General features: G+C 24.7%; 3 protein-coding genes across 4 annotated transcripts; 1 reads left to right on the top strand and 2 right to left on the bottom strand.

The window, feature by feature from the left end:
* Window positions 1–1,224: 1,224 nt before the first annotated feature.
* Window positions 1,225–10,876, bottom strand: LOC113550355 (ATP-dependent RNA helicase dbp2-like). The gene is made up of 10 exons (XM_026952112.1): window positions 10,675–10,876; window positions 9,257–9,597; window positions 9,077–9,202; window positions 8,890–9,001; window positions 7,919–8,287; window positions 7,666–7,838; window positions 7,498–7,608; window positions 7,085–7,206; window positions 1,863–2,102; window positions 1,225–1,795 (listed from the first exon to the last, which is right to left on the bottom strand). The coding sequence occupies exons 2-10, from the start codon at window positions 9,538–9,540 to the stop codon at window positions 1,341–1,343; spliced, it is 1,992 nt and encodes a 663-aa protein (XP_026807913.1). The 5' UTR covers window positions 9,541–9,597; window positions 10,675–10,876; the 3' UTR covers window positions 1,225–1,340.
* Window positions 10,877–13,333: 2,457 nt separating this feature from the next.
* Window positions 13,334–16,273, top strand: LOC113548324 (WW domain-binding protein 11). The gene is made up of 9 exons (XM_026949142.1): window positions 13,334–13,520; window positions 13,608–13,733; window positions 14,424–14,521; window positions 14,693–14,925; window positions 15,003–15,136; window positions 15,206–15,300; window positions 15,369–15,477; window positions 15,567–15,909; window positions 15,989–16,273. The coding sequence occupies exons 1-9, from the start codon at window positions 13,457–13,459 to the stop codon at window positions 16,197–16,199; spliced, it is 1,413 nt and encodes a 470-aa protein (XP_026804943.1). The 5' UTR covers window positions 13,334–13,456; the 3' UTR covers window positions 16,200–16,273.
* Window positions 16,274–18,380: 2,107 nt separating this feature from the next.
* LOC113560846 (GATA zinc finger domain-containing protein 14-like) lies at window positions 18,381–23,290 on the bottom strand. Of its 2 annotated transcripts, none has more exons than XM_026966953.1 (6): window positions 23,149–23,290; window positions 22,908–23,089; window positions 20,111–22,827; window positions 19,613–19,720; window positions 18,585–18,697; window positions 18,381–18,522 (listed from the first exon to the last, which is right to left on the bottom strand). In XM_026966953.1, exons 1-4 carry the CDS (start codon window positions 23,169–23,171, stop codon window positions 19,628–19,630), a joined length of 3,015 nt encoding a protein of 1,004 aa, XP_026822754.1. In that variant the 5' UTR covers window positions 23,172–23,290; the 3' UTR covers window positions 18,381–18,522; window positions 18,585–18,697; window positions 19,613–19,627. The 2 variants fall into 2 exon arrangements, with proteins under 2 accessions (XP_026822754.1, XP_026822755.1); XM_026966954.1 differs by having other exon boundaries at window positions 18,475–18,522; window positions 18,595–18,697.
* Between the last annotated feature and the right edge of the window lie 608 nt (window positions 23,291–23,898).

The following is a 23,898-nucleotide window of genomic DNA, read 5'->3' as shown; positions in this document are numbered from 1 at the left end:
TTAACTCCCACTTTTTTATAAGTACCTGATGGTTAACTACGCAATTATATTTACTTCAGACTTCTTCCTTTTATCATAGGCTTATGTTATTCAAATATTATTAATATTACATATCAGAGCATGTAGCTAAATAAAGTACTGACAAATCATTTACATCGACTATCGTTTTAAAAATGCAATAATTATATCACTCATCATTGATTTCAAATTTACTACATTTGTTAGTAACCTTATTCAATAACAAAGTACACTCAAAATCTACTACACAACAGGACCAGTTCCACAATTTTTTTTTCAACTTTTATATTGTAAAGGTAAGTTTAATTAAAATTTGTTTGCTTGATTTACTGGACTTTGTGTGTATATTCTTATATCAAGTTAATAAAAATACCAATATAATATTTATTATGTTATTAAATCTAATTATTTATAAGTTTAAACTATCTTATCATCACCAGTGTTCAAATTGAAAGTTGGGAACGAGATACATTCTGTTTAGTGTACTAAATTACTTTTGTAATTTTCATTCCGCAAAAGCGTTTGAATACAATGATATTGAAATTTAATTCAATCAACTATACCACTTTTACCAATTTTTTTGTCCAAGTCTAAGAGCCATTCTTTTATAATATTTTCCACTTGAGCATTTAATATCATTATATCAATTTAAAATCTACAAATTTGTATACTTATTATGATTTTTTTTATAAAATTTATTTTTAACATATAATTGCAGAATTTAATACAATACAACAATTAATATTAAACCATATACTACCTACTTTTATTAAATAGTTGTGTAAAATAATAGTAATAACTAATAAGTGACAATCTAAGTTTTGAAATATGTTTAAATTTATTTAAAATAATGAATTATGTAAATTTAACATCAATTTTTCATCAGTAGAAAATATAATTTTACATGTTAAAAACCAAGTATTGTAATATCAGAACAATACACAGTTGATCTATTAAACATAAATCTTAGTAGCATTGAGTAGTATTTAGAACAGAAGACTTATTTTATCATTCAATTTAATAATTGTATAAAATACAAATTTCAAATAATAAACAATCAAAACTTAGGTATAAATATTGATTATATGTAATATATATATATGTAATATATATATATATATATATAAATAATATAAATAATATAAATAAGTGTATTCATAATTTAATTAATCAATAATTTACTAAAAGTAATATTACAACGGGTAGAATTTTTTTATTTTTACTTTTTCTAGACATACCATTGTTATCTAATAAAATTAGGTTTGAAAATAAAGTGCTTTATAATTAATACATATATAAAAGAAAAAAATCAAAGTCATAAATTAAAAACTTCCTCTAAAGTTACTGTTAGGTTGTGGCGCTTGGAACCCATAATTACTTGCATAACCAGGAGGTGGATTGCTCATATTAGGTATTTGAACAGGCGGTTGCGACACAAATGTTGGTTGATGCTGACTAGGTTGGTGCTGAGTTACTTGACTGTTATTGCTATCTCCCCATCTGCTTGCTCTTTCACGTCCTGGAGCAGTTCCGTTGTTATTATTCATAATGTTGTTAACAGGAATTGTTCCTGTAAACCCACTACGACCTCCCTGATTTCCGCTTGAATAGCTATCACGACTAGAACTATGACTTCCACCTAAGTAACCACCTCGACTTCCTCCTCTATATGCACCTCGACCTCCACTACCATAATTTCCACGACTACCACGGTCATGATTACCACGGCCTCGATTGTTTTGTCCACCACGATCACGACTACGATTGGAACGGTCCACTAAAATATTTAGGACATAATTATTATTCAAAAAATCAAAAACATTTATCTATTTAACAAAACATACTCTTTCCAAACACCCCAGTAGCAGCCATTTCTGCAAGTTCAAAAAGCTTTGGATTAACTACTTGTTTAGCTTCTTGTAAGACAGATATGAGATCCTTGGCTTGACGAGCATTGCTGGGGGTAACAAATGTAAATGCGGTTCCAGTACGGCTAGAACGACCTGTTCTACCAATACGATGTACATAATCCTCAGAAGAATTTGGGTAATCATAATTTATCACATATTTGACATCGTCCACATCTAATTAAAAATAAAATATTCAACTATTAATATTTAACAAATCAAAATAAAATTATAAAAGATGGGTAGTTAATGTATTAAATTAATAAAAAATATGTATAGTTGACAGAATAAAATAAATAAATAATAATAATTTTAAGTAAATTAAATATTAAAAAACATCTTATAAAATTATTTTCATTAATATTAATATTCATATATATTAATAGGTAAGTAGGTATTTAAAATTAATTATATTACGTATGTTTTGTAATATGTAATTCGTGTAAATAGATAATTAAAAGGAAAACTAGTCGTTTCTAAACAGACAATGCATAGTGAAAAAATAAAATAAAATCATTTTACTCAATACAGATAACTTATGTTAAGTGTTAAGCTTAATATCTTCTTAATTTATGGTGTTCATAAATAACTAATACAATCAAAACACTTTAATTTGTTTAAATAATAAAAACATACCAGTTACTCTAATACAGACTACTGAATTAAAATATGACTATACCCAGCTGTAATGCGTTAAATTTACTTCATTAAAAATAATTTTTTTTTTTTGATTGGAGATTTTATTTCTTTATGCTTTAATTAAGAAGAAAGTATACACACAAGAGTAAGATGATACTGATTTATGTTGCATGCCATCATGTATATGCAATAGCAATAATTAAAAGTAGATAAGTATGTTAATAATCATTCATATTCTTAATAAAAGAAAAACACATCATATAGTTCTAAATTTATTTTAAATGTGTTATATTATTATTATACAATTTAAAATGATAACAAATCAGTTAAAGAAATATGTTTTCTAATGAAAATTAGATTTAATTTTTATGTTTGTACTGCAGGGATGACCAACATGAAAATTGTACAGGTCATGCAGATAAATACAATTGTACATGAATTATAGATACATTTTATATAATTTAATAATTTTTTTATAATGTAAACCAAAAAAATTTAAATTCATAATAATAGGTAAATTTTGATTTTATAAATAAGATGTGAGTCGCAAGTTGGCCACTCCTGTTATTAAGTTTTAAATGCTTGTTAAAAAAATTTGAGTAAAATCTTTAGATTGTGTTGATTATTGTCAATCTATTACTACTCAGTGTCTAACAAACAAATTCCTAATAAATAAAACAAAATGAAAGCACATTACGTATGAATAAGTTTTTAGTTTTTTATTCCTTTTTTATTAAAAAAAAAAAAGAAGAGATAGATTCTTATTTATTAACAATTTGTTTGTCTAACAGTGATTAATAATTAGTTGATATAAAAAAATCCTGAATATATAAAGAACTAAAATTAAAATTTTAATAAATTAATATAAATGATTTAATTTTTAATTATTGTATTTAAATGTTATACCCAACATTACTTTAAAAAATGGTTTTACCAATACTGGGTCAACTAGGCCATTGCTCGAGAATTAATATAATAAGAATTATATTCATTGATTTTTAAAAAATCTAAAGTATGTTATCACTTCAATTTTTATGAACATAAATCAAATGTTCAATGCATGAATTGAAAGTTCTTAAAAAAAATGTATTAAACTTTTAAACAAGATACTTTATAAAAGTATCCATACAATATAAACAATAAAATTACAAAAATGTATATAGAAATAGAACACACACAATTAAAATACTTAAGTACATTAAAATGAAGTAATATACTCAAATATTATTTAATTGTGGCAATATAAATTATACATTAGAAAAAATTTACTTAGTTGAATAAAGATGATGTTAACCTGTAATACATTTTTAAATAATATATAAAATTACCAGACTGATTGACATAATGTAAAATATTTCAGATGCCTTTATTTAACATGAAGGAGCATTATTTGCTACATAATATACAACATTACAATATAAATTTATACAATGAATAATGATTATTGATTATTATTCATTAGTGTTATGTCATGTTTTATCTTCTAACTTCTTATGATGAGTCTTAACCGTTTCTGAAGGCCAAAATATATTTCCTTTTATAATTAAATAACATACTTATGAAATATTAGCATATAATATTACATCAATATATATATTATACTCAGAAAAATCATATTGTAAATATTTAAATTTTAACCACTAATACTTTTCTCTTTAAAACTACTTAATGACGTCTCTAGTAGTTATACAAATAAAACATATTAAATACTTAAACAATATTTAATACATTAACACCCTTTTAAAACTGTTAAATTTATTTATTTTATAGATACCTTTCCATTACATTATTACTATTTTTTGTAATCATATTATCATAACAACATATAACTAGGCAGTATTTATAGTTTATACTATATTGTATGCATTATAATAGTCTGTAAACTTTAAGCAATATTTTAAATCATATTCAAGTAAAAAATTATACATACAAATATTATTGAAATAATTATAATTATTTTATACATAAATAATATAATATAAAATAAATTAATGCCACTTTTCATCAGAGATAATATTTCTAAGTTTCTTTAACTGAAATAATAAATGTTTTATGTATTTATGTATTTTATGTAATTATTAAATTATAAATATATTTATGAAATGATTCTTAATTAGCTCTAAAACTTTAAAATTGAAATATTTCTTTTAATTAAAAATGTTTTAAATTTCTTTAACACGTTCGTGATCAGTTACTGTTAGTCGTAATTTTAATTTTTTTCAATTCTGATGTAATGGGCCACTACTACTTTAACAGTAATTTACAAAACCAACAAATCGAGCATTACTGCTCATGCAGTACTATTTTTAATGTTATTAGAAGAGGCTAGAGATGAGACTGACTCATTACGTATACTTATATATTTGGGCATGTAATAATATCACACAATAATATTATTACAAACATTGTGGTTTTTTATTCCAAAAAAGTAATTTTCTAAGGTAGATACATGAATAATATAAAAAAGTGAGGTATCCGTGAACGTGTTAAATTAACTTTTATTTGGAAAACAAGGTTAGCTAGGTATTAATTTTGACAATAGTTTTAAAATATTTTATAAAAATAATCCTTAAATTAAAATTTAAAACCTATTGTTTGTAATTATTTTTTTTATTGATTTTACCAATTACAGAGCATAGTAAAAATAATACTCTTATTTATTTTAAATGGTTTTATGTTTATAAAACAACATTAGTGAAATATCCACAAAATGTCAAATTGTTTTTATGAAATAAAAATTATATTACAAATGTTTTCTTGATTTGTGACATTATTCTTTTTATTATTATTTTAATTGCAAAGAATTTTTGATTAATTAATCCATCCAATGCTGTGTTTAACATTAATTAAATGTTTCTGTTGTATGTTTAGTAAAATAGTTGAAAAAGAAAAATAAACCTTAAAATGTGTGATTGTACATATTGAACTGTAGTGTTACTAAAGAAGAATTGTCATTGTAAAGGTTTCTTGTTGCCTTCTACACTAGATACCCAGTAAACATATTGAATTGATTTAATAATGCTCGACATTGTAGTTTATGTTTAGTATCTTATCTCACTTAACCACTTATTGATTTTTAATTTTTAATGAAATTTAAAATAATTGCTTCTTCAATGTTGATTTAAAATTATAATACATTTAAACAAAATATACTGCTTAAAAAATAAATGCTTATTTATATTGACTGATACAAATGTCATTTTATCAAAAAACATAAGTATTTTCTGTAAAATTCTCAACTTAGTATTTACGTTAATATTAATCCTACACTACAAAATAATTAATAAAAATGTTGTTATAAATTTGTCCAAGAATTGATTAAGCTCATCAATATTAAAAGCTAAGAATAAAACTTTAAAAAAATTCCTAAAAAAATAAATATACATAATGATAATATATAAAAAATATTTTGCTCCTTCACATTTATATTTGAATTACTCCTCTATGCCTATCGAGAATGTCTCTTTCAACAGATATTTATTTTGTGTAGAAATTAAACATTCACTAGCATGTGACCTACCAGGTATTTAAAATTAAAATATACAATAAAGTGATATAAATGTCAATTAAAAAATCATAGATCTTCATTAATTTAATACAATTTTGATCAAGATCATGTATTTTAACTATAAGCATTCAATTATTCTTGTGTGATCCCCATTTAGAGGGTTCACAAACATCTTTGAATGATTAAATTAAATTAAAAATTTAAGTTAATTCAATAAAACTAATATCTTTCAATATGGTATAATTTTCATTCATAAGATCATATAATATTCCAGGGTAACACTTTTTTTTAGATAATGATAATTAATATATTTTTATCTCAATTTATCTTATGAAATGACTGAAGATTAAGGTGTTCACAGTAAGTCACATATTAAATGAATGCCAAATTTATTTAATTATCTGAATAATCTTTTAGGTAGTATATTTAAGTTGAATAAATAATTTACTAATAATTATAAATATGATATCAACTTATTAGGTTAGTCAATAAAATAAAAAATCTATTAAATTTCAGATAATTAAAACTCTACTGCACTAATATTAGCCTAATTAAGGTCAATTGGTATAACATAGCCTCCTTATTAAGTTTTGGGCTGATGCAATTACTGATCAAATGATTGAGCATTTAAGCGGATTAGAATTGATAAATTTTAAATGAGCTTTAAATTACTACAGAATAACCTGAATCCGCTTACATATTCACATTTCATTTTTGACCAGATTTATATAACCACACACATAGCGTGATTAAAACACCAGCCCTACATGTTGTTTGTGTATAGTTTTCTCTTGATTTGATAATCAAGAATTAAAAAAAAAAAAAGAAAAAAAGAAAAATAGGCTATATTATATTACGTGCCTTGAAAATCATCCGACGTGCTCTGTTTTCTTTGACATTAACCCGACCGGCTGAGCAAGTAGATACAAGACCATCGAAGGCATCGATACAATAACAACCAGTCTGGAATCTGGGTTCCACGGTCTGATTTGCTTTCTTTACTGCAACTTACCCAAACCACGAGCAGCTACATCAGTTGCCACCAGAATATTTGCTTGGCCAGAACGAAATTGATTCAATGTGTGATCGCGTTCATTTTGAGACTTATTACCATGTATTCCAATGGATCTCCATCTTGACATTTCATTATGATAAATAAAATTAATAATAATATTTGAATCACATATAACATTCAAGGTGATCATTTGAAACGTAAAACACTCATTATAAAAGTAATAATTATCTATTCAAAAGAATAAAATGGGCAAATGCCCAATAATATAGAATAGATACAAGATTACATATTAAACAATATATTAATAATATTATTAATATTAAAATTAATTTTTTTCAATTAACAAAAATTGAGTGTCTTAAGTTAAAAATATTATCTAATAAATAAACTTAAAAATAAAAATATTTTACCCATTCCGGTTCACTAATTTCACAATATTATCAACAGAACGTTTAGTTTCCACAAAAATGATAGTTTTATTATCTGGTTGTGAAAATATATCTGTTAGCAAAGCATACAGTCTAAAAAAAAAATTTAATTATTTTCAAGAAATGTATTAAAACTCTAATAAATCTTACTTTTGTTCTTTTTCAAAATCATCACACACATCAACTACTTGAGAGATATTATGATTAGCAGATAAATTTAAAGAACCAACATTCACTTGTATGTAATCGTCTAAAAACTCTTCAGCTAAATTTTTAACTTCAGGGGGCCATGTTGCTGACCACATTAAAACTTGACGATCCGGCTGGTAAACATTTATTGATTTATATAAATATATATATAATTGTATTAGATGTAAATACAAATTAAAGTTAAATTGTTTACCCTTATCTGTTCAATAATTTTACGTATTTGAGGCTCAAAACCCATATCTAACATACGATCAGCTTCATCCAGGACTAAATATGTGCATCGTTTTAAATTAGTTGTATTTCTTTCCAAGAAGTCAATAAGTCTTCCAGGTGTTGCGATTACAATTTCTACACCCCGTTCTAAATCATCAACTTGAGGACCTTTGGGAGCACCCCCAAATACACAAGTGTTTCTTACAAAAGTAGAGGTACCAAATGAAACAGCAACTTGTTGAATTTGCTGAGCAAGTTCACGAGTAGGTGCCAATACTAAAACTATTGGACCATCATAACGTAAGAGACGGGGTTGATGATTGATGTGTAATATTGCCGGCAACATATACTAAAAATATAAGTAAGTACAATAATTATTATAATATATAAATTATTTTATAACTTCATTTTTACAATTGATTATCAAAATTTTTAATTTTGACATTGACCTATGATAAAAATATTTAGCTAACTTTGATGATTTCAAAATTTAAATACATCCAAATAATCGGTATGTTTTGAAATACAGTAAAACCTTGATTATCTAAACTAATTGGAACCTAATTTGGAAATTGAAAATTGAAAATTTTTTTTTTTTAACAGTTAATATAAATATTAACTGTATTTTAATATTTTATATCATGTACATACATATTTATTATTTATTATTATTAATATTTTATTAGAATTACATGCATCACATTATTAGAATTACATACATTACACTATTATAAATACATTACATATAAAGGAACATATAATGTATGTTATATTTTTTTGACAAAATTATCGATTTTTATTTGACAACAAGCTGCAACGTGTTTTTCTGCGACAAAGTCTTGCAAACATTCAGATATGCTAATTGCAGTTTGGATAATAGAGGGTTTGTGTAACGGAGGTTCTAATGAAGTTTAAAATCAAATATTTAAGGTAAAATAGTTTTCAACTTACAGCAAGAGTTTTTCCAGAACCTGTTTGAGCTATTCCAACCATGTTTCTTCCACTTAGTGCAATTGGCCAACTAACTGCTTGAATAGGAGTTGGATTGCTAAATCCTTGTTTCCTAATTATTTTATAAATATATATTATCGAGTATATTATTCATAACAATCATAACACCTTAATAATAAGTACTTACTTTACTTCATTGAAAACATAGTCTGGAAGAATGACTTCATTGAAATTCATAATTGGATCTGGGATATTACTACCAACATAAGAAATTTCTTTTTCCCTAACATAGTTTTCCACTTCTAATCTAGGACTAAATATAAACAAAATTTACAAATAGAATTTATTACAAATATTGAATACATACCGGTTTAAAACTAACGGATGAGGAGTATAAAAATTTTTTTGGAAAGGTTGAAGTGTTTCATTTTCCCATTTGGGTTTACGTAAAGCCCCACCAGGTTGCTTACTCTTCAGGCTATTAAAACTATTTCCTCCACCTCCTCCTGGCCCACCACGTCTATATCCATCACTGTCTCCACCACCACGGCTACCAAAACTTGAGCCACGGCCACTATAACTATCGCCTCTGTTCATGCTGCCACCTCTTGGTGCTCCTCGACTACCACCACCATAACTTGCACGTCTCATTGAACTGTGACTAAATTTGGTATCAGTTCCCTGAGATAAAATTTCAGTATTCTGGATCTATTAAATCAAATAAATTGTAAACTATAAGAAAATAGATACTAAAACATTAAATAAACAATTAAGTATAATTTAATTCATATATCAAATATAACAATATAATAAAATTTATCACTTTCAAAAAAGAATATTAAATGTTAAGGATATATGTAACCCTTTACTTATTTTACTTTAACATTTTAAATTTCAACTAACCATTAAAGGAATTTATATTTTATATATATATTATAATTAATTATAATTAATATCTATATATTTAAAAGTAAAAATAAATATTGAAGTTAACTTAACTTTATTAGTAAAAATAATATTGTATTTCAATATAAAACATAATAACATTTAAAATTTTTATTTTTATGTACATGGTAGAATTAATAAATTTACAAAATAATTAAGTATTGAATATGTTCAATTTTATATGAACCAATTATTTTCATGACAAATAAATAAAATGCAATAAAATATGAATAGTAAATATTCAGTTAAATAATTTATAGCAGAGTAAATCATAAGCAACATAAAAAGAGCATAAATACAAATTTATATTTATAACTTTCATAAAAAATAATTATTGTACTTAATCATCATATATGTTAATTTATAGTTTTTTTGATAAATTCACATAATAATCATATTGTCATAAAATTAGCAAAATATATCAATTTATATTATGTTTCACACATTGTAATTCCTAATTAAATGTCCATTTGTTTGGCCCCACCCAAAATTACAATTTATTAATACAATTATATATACATAATATTCAAGATAAAATCTAGAGTTGAAGCAGGAATTTAATTGCATTATAAAAACATAAAATGCTTACAATTCAAAATTAGTGTTTAATTTTGCTAGTTATAAATTGTAAAATATTCGTCTTTAGTAATTTGTTCATTATGCTCAAATTAATTAGCTACAATATTTGGTATTTATATATTCAGTATTTTAACATTTTTATACACACAAATACCGTAGGCACCTATTTATTTACTAGGTACGTAATATTATAGGAGCATCATAACATTGACTTAATGGTGGACTGACAAAACACGTATACAAACGTAAACTTTTACTTACGTGGAAATACTTTGTACCTATGCAGAACTATTTTTAAGAATAAATAATAATCAACAATGAACTGATAAATTGTTTAATATGTATAGGTATACCTATAACAAAAAGTCAAAAGAAAAATGAAGAAAAAGCTTTTAAAGCTTGAAGCACAACAAAAACTAGATTTCTTCCGTTCGTTGGTTCTTCGTTCATTTATTTGCTGTTGTATAAAAAAAGAAAATTATCAATTATTTCGACAAATGGAAAAAAAAATTTCAAGCGACGCTGTTGACGTAAATGTTTATAGAAACTCTCTGGAATTCTGAAATGCGTGACCAACATACACATAGTATTATGGTATATCAATGGAAACCAATTATTGGCGGTATTTTAACTTTAGAGTTACTGATGGATCTTTATAAATTATACAGAATATAATTTAATATTATTTACCACAAAACAGTATTATCAGGGCTGGGTCTAAGGTGGGCAAACGGGAACAGTTGCCCCGGAAATATTGGTCAAAGAGCCCCAATTACTAAATAACAGTGGCATAATAGAGAAAGGCTGAATAATTATGAGAAGACGCTTATTTTATACTTTTCCCCGGGTAAAAAATATGCAAGATCCGGCCCTGTGTATATAATAACATAAACAGTGGCATGTTTAACATATTAGAGAGAACATATGAACATTCACGGACTGGGCTTTTGCTAACATGAGCCTTTGAACTATGTCACCAACAATTGGTTTTTTAACTGTATCTAAATCAGAACAAAATTTGCTCCAACTTAATAATTCTAAGAATTATTAGGAAAGCATTGATTGTCGTTTACCACAAAAAAATAATTCTATTAACTACTAAGTACTAACTACATCACAGCCCACAAGGTATTCTATTACAAGTACTTGAATATTAACAATCTATACCTATATAACGTGTGTATTTATTTTTATGTATTTGCTGTATTATAGTATTTATTATCCAATTAGGTTAGAGATATTACAAATTAATAATCATAGTCAGAGCCGTGTCCCGGCCCCCGGGCGCATGATTTGAAGAGGCGCCAAATTTTTTTTGATAATAAATGATAGGTAAATAAAATAGTAGGCGAATATTTTTAATTTTGCCCTGGGCGCAAAATCTTAACGGCACTGCTCTGATTATAAATAATTTATAAAAACAAAACAACAGAACAAAAAACAAGGAGAAGCTTTACAACCAAGTAGGTAGTTTAAAAATGTCTGTTTCAATACAAATATTTTGTTTAAAATAAAATAATTTAGTTATACTTTTTATGTTGAATTTTTTATTATAATTATCTATCTGCTTAATTAATTCTTATTTAATTGTTGTATAATTTTATTTAAGTTATGGAGTAATTTAATGTTTATTAATAGAAAAAATGTAGCATTATCTGAGTAATAGTTATTCAATAGTATCCTTATTTGTATTATTATTTATTTACTGCTTACTGGGACTCTTTCCTAAAATTCATCAGTGATGTATTAAACCCATTACTATTATAAACAGTAAAATTCGATCAATGATAGAAAAAAAAATAATTCATAATGACTTATAAGAAACATTTTTTATTTTAGTTAGTATCTCGATTAAAAACATTCGTATCAATAATTACAAAAGTATGTATAGTAACTATACTACTATACTATAGTTATTAAATAAATAATAATAGTATATATCAAAAATATAATGATACATAATTTATGTTAAAGTATATTTATATATATTAATAAATTAAACGTTTTACAGTAATACATAATTTAACAATTTATTATAATTGGTACTTACATTGAGAAAAAGTAAAAAAATCTTTAATACTTACTACATTTCTAAATAATTGGGAAAATAAATAAAAATAAAGAAAACAAGGTATCTAGTGATCGTAGTCAATGTCGTTTTTAAAGTATATATCATTTGTCTTCTTGTGATATTTATAGATTAAGACTTTTTTAATTTTCCTGTGAATTATATCGTTTTTGAGTAAATAACCTAATACAGAAGTATTTTACAAGCATGCTCACCGCAATTTTTTCTTTAATAATAAATTTATTCAAATTTTGATTTTTAGAATTTTTAAATATACTTAGAAAACCATATTTTAAAATTCTTGAGATTTTTTTAATTACTTAATACGTGTTCTGTGGTGATACATACTTCTGTTTTTAAAAGAGAATCTCCCTATTTTTTACTGTAAATTATTTAGTGGATAATTTTTTTGGAAGTGTTGATGTACTTAATTCCAAATTCAAACGAGTAGTTTTTTAGTTATTAAAATTTAGAATAAGGATAATAATTCTTAAAAATAGTTTTACAACGATTTTAAATAAATACATGTTTAGAATTCAAATTTTTTCAAAATTTATCAATATCACGCAAAAATTAGTTCAACCTACTGAATCACTCTTAAAAACTACCTACTTGAGAATACAATTGTATGAAATTGTATTTTTAGAATGTTTGTATCAAAGTTGTTATAATTATGAAGACTAAAGCCTTCGTCGTTATAATATAGTGGGCGGTTATTTGTTAACTGTGTTAGTTGCTGAATATAGTATTATTTTTAATTCACATTCGTTCACAATATAATTTGGTACATAGAGGATACTCCATTAATGTGTGATAATTCTTATCAGTTTATTTGTTTATTTTATATTTTAATCAAAAATATTGTTGTTCATTTAATGTTATTTAATTTGAATGTGTGTAATGTTATAATTTATTTTTAATTTTAATTGATACAACTTAATTATAAGTACTATTTGTTCATTAAAATTTTAAATCATGGGGAGGCGTTCAATAAACACCACTAAAAGTGGTAAATATATGAATCCCACAGATCAAGCTAGTAAGTATTAATGTATTATAAATATTTTATTAAGCATGAATTGTTTGGTATATAAAATATTAAAACATAATTTATATAATTAAATAGGAAAGGAAGCCAGAAAAAAGGAATTAAAAAAAAATAAAAAACAGCGTATGATTGTTAGAACCGCTGTACTGAAAGGAAAAGATCCATTACAAATACTTGCTGAAATGGAAAAAATTGATCAAATGGGTAATGTAAAATTTGTTTGTACATAACATTTATATATATATATATATGTATAGATGGAAATATATGTATAATGCAATAATGCTATTTTTGGAATAATGTGATTAATACCTAATTAATATAAAAATTATAGAATTTAATAATATATTACATATTTATATAGTAAAGTATAATTTTACATTTTATAATAAATTCAAGCTTAATATGATTTTATTTTTTAATTAACTATAAGTTTATGATGCATTGTATAATTTTGACTAATATATGACAATATTTTTACATAAGCATACATTTTGCTTAAATTTGTTAAGTATTAATGGTCATGTATCCAGATTTACATTATCATAATACACTTTAAATAAATATTGACTGGAATTGCTTTGCCAAGTTTCTTTTTAGTTTTACAGACCAAAGAAATTATTAATTTGTAAATATTAAAGTTTTTAAGTCATTTTGTTCATAGATGACAACATATAGATAAATATAGGTAAATAAAGAGAATAGATCGATGGCACGTAAACAAAAGTGTAAATGTATAATAATTAATTAATATATTTAGTAAATGCAAATTATTATCAATACTTAATGTATTACTATGTATTTCTCTTTAGAAAGAATTGTTTAATTAAATATATAACTAAAAAAAAAAAAAAAAATACAAATATTTAACATGATATTGAATTTTGTATGTAGAATACAATGTTGTCCAGCCATCTCCTCTCAATGAAAAAGTATTAAGAGAAAAAAGAAGAAAACTTAAAGAAACATTTGATCGAGTTATGAAAATGTATGTAAGTACCATGCCCAATCTATCCTTAAGGTATATTTTCATTATTAAGGTTACAGTAGTTTTATTTAAATTTATAGTTTAGTAATTACCTATTTATTAATTATATAAGATTTTTAGGTACTAAATATCAATTAAAGATTATTTTAGAATAAAAATATTTTACTATTTTTAGGTAAAAGATGAGCTTGATAAATATCATGAAATCAAACGAGCAGAATCTGAATATGAGAAACGTCGTTTCAAGCTAATATCATACTTTGATGCAGTAAAAACAGCTCAACAAGTATCTGTTGATGAAATTCCATTACCTGTTATGACATCAAATATTCCATTACCTGCTTCTGATACAGGATATAATTCTAATGAATTGCCTTTAGGAATATTGAAAAAACCACCATTATATACGTTAGTAATTATTTATATTGTGTACTATTAAGACAAGTTTATGTAAATACTTACAAAAGATTTATTATTCTTTTTAGTAGTCCACCAATGTCACCAATATCTGGTACAAAAAAACGACCACCGGGTGTGCCACCAGGAGTACCACCAATATTAACAGATGAAGAAAAGGATGATGATGATTATGAAGATGATTCTAGTGACGGAGAAACTGGTTAGTTAATGATTAAATCAGTTTTAATTTTATTTTTGGTATTATATTTTAGTTTTATTTTTCACTTAGCTCCAAAACGTTCCCGCACCTTAAGATTTGCTGAACTAGAGGATTCTGGTAAAGAAAACAAAACTACTGACGATATAGAGATGTTCATGAGAGAGGTTAGGAATAACTAAATACTAATTCAATTTTTTTTAATCTTTATTACTTCAATTTAACTTAATTTTAGATTGATGAAGTTCAAAAGAGGAGTTCTACTGGAAAGCATGAAGACTCTAATGAAATTCCCTTACCATTACCTGCTCCATCAGGACGTTTACCTCCAGGGTTACCACCAAGTATGATAAATACATAATATTAAATTATTTAAATGAAACTTAATATTTACATTTTTTTTTTTTAATTATTTTTTTTTTTGCACATATAGGTTTACCCGTTGGTGTTCCTCCTCCTATGCCATACCGTGGACCTGCTGGTAGAATGCCTCCAGGTCCACCTCCTGGTCGACCACCAATGTTACCTCCTGGACCTCCGCCTGGTTTACCACCACGCATGCATGTAAGATTACCCCCTGGACCCCCTCCAGGAATGCCACCAAGAATGATGAGGTATAACTCTGGTATGCATAACAATCTGAATACAGCTGCGGCAGCCGTTGCTGCTGCTGCTGCAGTAACACCGAATATTGTAAGTGCCGAACCTCAACTTATTAATCGTGATGAAGCTCAACATAATACTGGATCTACTATTGAAGCAAAACCAAAAATGAGGTATACTTAAAATTTTATATTTATTCTATAATATCTAGTTAGTTATTAATGATATTAATTATATTATGGTGTGTAATAGAAATCTTGCAGCTGATATTACACGATTCTTGCCTACATCAATCCGAGTGAAAAGAGATGATGGTAGACCAAATAAACGAGATAATGCATGGGAACAACATAAAGCTGCAGAATATAAATCTAATATTGCTGCCAGTAACCAACAAGCTGGACAACAGACTAAAGATGATGCATACATGCAATTTATGCAAGAAATGGAAGGGCTCCTTTGAAGATATTCTCATTATATCTATACCTATATACTTTTTTTCATTTTTAACAAAATTATAAAACTAGTACATTTTTATGTTTAGATATTCATTTATTTCAATTCAATACTTTTGAAATCAATTTGTTTAATAACAAAAATGTATCAAATTGTTACTTAAAAGACCTGGAAATTGAATACAACATTAGCTATTTGTTATTCTTAGCATGACTAAAATCTTCAAAATAAAATAATTTTTTTTTAAGAAATAAATTTTCCTTAAATTGTTTTCACCATAATCAAATTTATTTCTCAGTTTAAACTACTACTACATTAATATTTTTTTTCTTATGTTTTCTTTTGAAGAAATGTGTGATTGGATTAGCTTTGTTGGTTCTGTGTCTTTGTTATTTCTAAAATAATACATTTTTAATAAAAAAAAAAATTAGGAAAATAACATGCTAAAAAGCATACAAATATGTCAGTATGTATAATTTGCAATTTTTCAAATTAATGTGATTAGCAATTTTAAATCTTATAATAATTATTAAATTTAAGTCCTCGACATTTGTAAATATTCAATTTTATCAAAATACATATTAAAAAAATGAACGGTTTTAAAGATTATTTAAATATTTTATATCTATTATTAACCTTTTTTAAAGTCTTAGAACTAATAAAAATATAAAGTTATTAAACATAATGATATACTTTATCCAAAAACAATTCAAGGATTTTCATATCTATAAAATATAAAAATATTTAAATAGTGAAAATTTAGTCTCAAAGTTATTAAATTTATAACAAAACTTAAATCAATTCAGTTTGGCTTAACAGAATATATGAAAAAATTATTTCCTAAAAAATACTGAGTACAAAGCAAATAAAACATTCAATAGATTTATAAGATCAAGACATGAGTAGCACATATGTGTACACAAACCGGAATTTGGGGGGGGGTGCCTACAATTTTTTCGGGCCCTTTTCTGAATTTGGGCCCTCTCTTAACAAGACATGTACATTTTTTAATAAATTATAATGCCTGAATAAACATTACTTAAATTATATAACATATTAATCAGTAGTGTTATTAGTACCAAGCTATATAATATTTCATTAGATAATTGGATCTAAAATCTATTTTTGAGATAATTGCAATATATTTTATTTATTATTTTTACTTTTGTAGTTAATAACATCTAGCTGTTATAATCATAATAAGTTTTACCATGCAAATTTAAAGTATATTAAGTTGTATTATTTTTTTTATTTCAAAACATAATTTTTTACAACATATTTTAGAAAAAATATCATTTTTATTCTAGTAACATAGGTTAAAATATGGGCCCATATATATGCTATAGGACTTAAATTTTAGGGGCTCAATTACATGTCGGGGGGTGCCCAGGCACACCCAGAACCCCTCGTGCGCAAGCCTATGGAGTAGCACTCATAATAAATTAGAGAACAAAATTATACTTATATCATTTTACTACCAAAAAGATAAAACTAACAAAGAAATTAAAAAATATTTAATATTCAAATATTTTTGAATAATTGATTGTCATTGATATAAATAGTTTGTATTTATATTATATCTTTTACAAAACAATCACATTAAGTCAAACATATTTAGTAAAATACTGTTTATTTTATACTTATAATGTCCAACAATTATACAATATAATATAGGGTGTATTACCAAACATGCTGACTTCCATTTTTTATTTTATAATAAATTTAAACACAATCTGATTTTCAAAACTTTTAAATGTATTTTAAATGAACTTAGATTTTTTTTGTATTATTTAAGAAAGTGGCAATATAAACCATTATTTTTCAATTGAAAACTCGCCTTTTTTACTATAAATTATGTCTAGTGTTGTATATTTATTTATTATATTTGGGCCATTTTTACATATTATAAATATTGATGGATTAATATTAATTACTAATTAGTAATATTTTTAAATTACCATAGCCCATATATCTATAAACTTGTATTATTTATGAAACTATCTGTTGAATAATTTACAGTATAAAAGGGAGTTGTTATTTAAAAAATAGAAGCTTGTATTTTCACAGGATTCCTTAAATAGTATAAGAAATATAAAGAAATTAAAAATGTGGTCTTCAAGTATATTTAAAAACTCTGAAGATCAGATTTTGAAAAACTGTATTATTTTAAAAGAAAAAAATGTATGTTTGGTAAATCACCTCAAATAACATGATAAAATATAAAAAAATCTGTTAAAAATAGAACATTTTAATGGAAATAGTTGTAAGAATATCCTTATTATCTTCTGCTTTTCTGTATTATATTTTGATAGTTAAAAATGAATTGATATCTACAAACAATTAAAAATATGGTTAATATTAATTCGAAACATCAAATTATTGATATATTTACCTTAATTTACCTCAATTAGTAAAAATTCCTGTTGCAGACATAATTTTAGAATTTTTGAGTTTCCTTATAATATTTTTACTTTTATAAAATATAAAAATCTCCAAAACTAACACCTGTGAGAAACAAAAATAAATATATAATATAAATTATATATAAAACAAAAGGTCACTAACTGTCAAATTAATATTCATAAATTAAGAAGTATTGATAACCACTATAATTTATGTGTTCAAAATTAAAAATAATTAAATTTAAAAATATAATTTTTGTACTAATGGCTAATAAAAAAAAAAAAAAAACAATTATTTAAATACAAGAAATATAATAAGGAATAACAATGACTTAATACTAAAATTATAATTTTTCTGTTAGAAATCCTGTGAAATTGTAAACAATCTATACCAATACTATAATTAGAATTGTTTTTTCATTTAATCATTTAATTTTAAATAATTTGAACAGATACATTATAAGAATATTTATTAATCTAATTTAATATAATATTGAATATTATAATTTTATTTAAGTTAATAATAATACTATAATATACATATATGTGATTCGTTTAACAGTAAATATTTATTATCTTAAAAAGTAATAACAGTTTAAAAATATTTTTTTATAAAAAAATTCATGATGGCAAATTTACATTTTTGAAAAAAATGTATTTTTACTATTTTTATTTATTGAATAGTTACTGTTATTACTGATATAAACTATAAACTATGATAGCAAAATATGGATTTTAGTAGTTTCCTTCCACCACAGATAGATAATTGCCACTTACTGACACATAAAATATTTATTATTCATTTAAATTTACAAAAATTACATAGATCAAAATATTTCAATCAAAAATGTTAAATAATGCGAATATTTTTATTTTTTAAAAGCTAGTAATTAATATATGGAAATTGGAAACAAACTTAGCAAACACATATTATTATAATTTGTATTTACTGAATAGCTTACAATAGAAAATGTAGCATTTAAAATATAAAATAAACATTAAATCAATTAAAACTTACCTAAATAGTTCTTATTTAATAAGATGAATGTATGTTGGTTCCATAATTATTCATAACATCAAATTCATTATTTTTACTTGGTACGCCTAATGGTGTTATATTGGGTTCCTTAAAAAATTATTATTAAAATAATATTAAAACTTATACACATGTATAATAAGCATTAGCATGCGCAGTAGACATTATCAATATGAAGTCATAGATAATTTGAATATTCATAATTAAATTTAAGTTCTGGTCCAACAGTTACTCAAGTTTTTGGGACAGGTCAAAGGGTGACATTTAGTATTATTTAGAAATTTAAAATTATACTATAAGTTACTAGTAGTATTACTTGACTCACTAGTCAGATTTCTAACTGTAATATTATTAGTTATTATCTATAACATTTTTATGACTAGCTGCTAAGTAGAGAAGATTCAACAGCCTACCTTGACTATCTCATACGCACACTTATACCAATATGTAATAAACTAATAACTAATAACCAAAATTTACCTTATCAATCATTTCTGGAAATATAGTACTCAAATTGAAGTTTGTTAAAGTATTCACATTACTACTGCTGTTATAATAATTATTTGTGTTCTGATTAAAATGTTGAACTGGTTTATTATAACTTGAACTTGTCATACTAAATGTTGTAGGAAGAGGTATATAATTTGAAATATTATGCTTTGTAGTTGTTGGAGGAGTATAGAAATTAGTTGGTATTTGGTATGAAGATGATTGTTTATCTAGATCATTTCTATTTTCATATAGATAATTACTATTGGGTTGATTAAAATAATTGCTGAAATTTTCATTGTTATTATAACTTGGTTTTTGACTTGTTCTATAACAATTAGTTTGTTTATTAGTTAAATTTTGATTTTTTGAACCCGATTTTATAATGGAAGCATGTTTTTGTTGATGTCTAATTAAAGACTCAGCACTATGATTAGTTGATCTACTAGAATCATGTGAATATTTTGATCGTACCCAAGACTGATCTTGTTCAAATGTATTAATCTCAGGATAATATTGTTTGGTTTGATTTTGATAATAATCTTTATCAGTTTTCTGATTTTGATACACACAACAATAATCCTTAGCACAACTTCTTCCTTTTCGTTTGTCATTTGACTTGGGTTGTTCTACTAACTGACTGACAGATAGGAAATTTGAATTAACAGAACGAGATTTATAATTAAGCATATTTTGCTCAGTACTTGTAACAGGAATTATATTGTCATTTTTTTTGTTACATTCGTAAACCCTTTGGTCAAATGGAGTATTGGAGCCTGTATTAATATTTAAAGCTAAATCTCCTACTAGAGTTGGTAATGTTGAAGGCATATTAGTATCCAAATGAGGTAATAAAGGGATAGTTTTTGATGGTGACCATGAATATGCTTGTTTAGGTTCGGACTGCAAATCAAAAGACATATCATAATTGTTTTTCTTTTGATAATTATAGTCATCTTTTTTAGCATAAGAATTTTGACAACTTTTATCTGTCATCCAGTTAACTGGAACACTCTTTTCATTTTGTTTCTTTTTTTGTTTTGGTTTGTGAGGCCAAACTTCTTGATAATTTTCAGTATCAATATATGTAGTTGTATTAATTGAATTTACTGTATTTAGGTCATATGGTACATAAGGAACATTATTTGCAAATGCTGTAGATGTAGATTTATCAGTCTTTTTAATATTTTTATTAAGATTTTTATCAAATGAATTATAACTAGTATACCTCCAAAGATCAGAATTTGATTGAGTTGTTCTATAATAAGAGGAAATGTCATTATATGATGTTTTATGATAAGTAGAAGCAGTTGGTTGAGGTGGAGGTATTGCCTTTAACTTTTTAACTTCTTTATAACCATAATGTTGATCATTCTTTTTATTAATGTCTAAATATCCATCATTATAGTATGGTTTGACATTAAAACCAAATTGATCTTTCATTTTATCTTTATTTTGATCTTTTTCACAATCATCATCATTTTTCTGGAATAATTCTGTAGCTGGAGATTCTAAGTTCCCAATTTGCAATATTGTTGTAGGAGTAGCTGAATGCATTTCAGTTTGTTCAGATTCATTTAAAATATTAGTATTTTTTGAAGTGGAAACCAGGGGAAAAGAAAGGAGAAAAGCTTCTGTGGGAGACATTGAATCCGCGTGATGTCCTCCAACTGGCCCTTGGAGAGAACTAAATAAATCTGTAGAAAAATCTGTATTTGGTATTGGTAACCGTATGTCATCAAAACAAGAGATAATGTTTTTTGCTGTTTCTATAGATTTTCTTTGATTTTCTTCCGTTAATATACTTAATGAATTAACTACAGTTGATGTAGTTTGAGCTGTTGATAAACACTCTGGAGAATTAGTTGTTGTTTTATTATTATCTGTTTCAACGGATTTTAATAAATGTTTATTTTCATCACTAATTGTCCTACATGTTACAATTTCTTCTCTTTCAATAGATTTTTCATTTTTATCTTGATTGATGTCCTTAACTATAGCTTCAATTGTGTGACTTGTTGTACATCTATTATCATTTGATTTCACTGGTTCTGTACAACTTAGTTTATTACTTTCTTCTATTGGATTTTTGTTTGTGATTTTTTCAACTTTTTGTATTTTATTAGAGTCATTTTTATTTTCAGATTTACTATTTACTTTTTTATTGTTAGTTAGTTCTACTTTATTATCCTTCAACAAATTATTTTTTTTTAATAATCTATTGTATGTTACTAACGATGGTATAGGTCTTTTGTTCATAGATGTAGTAATAGTTGCATCATTTTTTTTTGGAGCAATTAATACCTCTGAATTTTTATAATCTGGTAACAAAAGTATTTTAGGTATATCAAATATGATTTGTGACTGAGGTATAATAGGTGCAGCGTCAATTTTTATCAAATGTCCATTTGGTAAAATAAATGTAGGCTTAGTTGAAGTTAAAACTGGTATATTAACAGGTTTAGTAGTTAAAGTAATAGGCCTTACTTTTTGAGCCAACTTTTGTTTGTTTTTAAACTTTTTTATGTTACTATTTCTGATACCAGAATCTTTTTTAAGTTTTATTTTTGATCTATTTTGTATTGATATCTTTTTAATAGACCTATCTTTTGGTATTTTAATTTTTGATTCTTTCAAAATGGATATTAGATGTTTGATTCTTGTGCATAAATGGGTTACTTTATTTTGTAAGCGAACTAATTCCTTTCCTAAGATAAAAAATATAATTTAGATTTAAAATAAGTTTTATAGGTACAAAAATGATTTCAAAATTAAAAATCCTACTTACTATGTATACTTGAAGTTTTCAATTTTTCATTTTGTAATACACGAATTAAATCAATTGCATGGTTAATAATGTCAGCTTTACCCAGTGAAGCATTAGAGTCCGATGGTGGAAGAACAGTTCGCAATTCTTCAAAACTAACATTCAAACGATCTCTTCGTTCTTTTTCATATAAACGATTTTTACTGTAGAGAAAAAAAACATTTGAAATAGGTGTAATAATAAATTAAAAATAAATACATACGATGGTGCTTTTTTACCGCCCATTGTAAAATAAAAAAATTGTTGAAAATAAAATAAAAATTTATTTATTTAACAAAAAACATTAAGTATTCAAAATAACATTTAAAAACTAGCCCTGGCTTTATAATAAGTTTTATTGTTCAACAATTGTTACAATATAATAATTTAAATAAATAACTATTAACTAATATAGTAATACAACTACTATTATAGCCTAAGCTAAATAATAATAAATTAATAATTATATTAGTGATAAGTATTATCAACATTCTACCACAAACTTCCATTATCTTATAATATATGGTATATAATCTATTTATGTATATAAGGCCTGAGCATTTTACGGGAAAAGAGACAGTCTGGCGACCATCGGACAGAAATATAGATAGGTACTGGTCTGTAGAATGTAGATAGTACTATAACAGAATAAATTCTGTATTCTGTGATACTATCACTTTTATAATTATTATTATCTACAGATATAATATATGAAAATATATTTGTATTTATTATTTTATATAATAAAATATCTGCGTTGAGCATTTTTTCTAAAATTCCATGAAAGAATACCAAGGTCTTCAACTCGATCTCAGTAGAAAATGTTAATATAGTCATTAAGACATCAAATATATAGGTATTCCAGTACTCTACAACAGTGCTTCTCAATCTTTTTTGTCATGGGTCCTCCTAAATTTAATGTGAAACTGTCAAGATCCCCTTAATCAAAATCATTAAGAGAGCCGTGACCCCA

This window comes from Rhopalosiphum maidis, chromosome 4 (assembly GCF_003676215.2).
Source record: "Rhopalosiphum maidis isolate BTI-1 chromosome 4, ASM367621v3, whole genome shotgun sequence".
Taxonomy (NCBI): domain Eukaryota; kingdom Metazoa; phylum Arthropoda; class Insecta; order Hemiptera; family Aphididae; genus Rhopalosiphum; species Rhopalosiphum maidis.
This window is presented reverse-complemented; position numbering and strand designations above follow the sequence as displayed.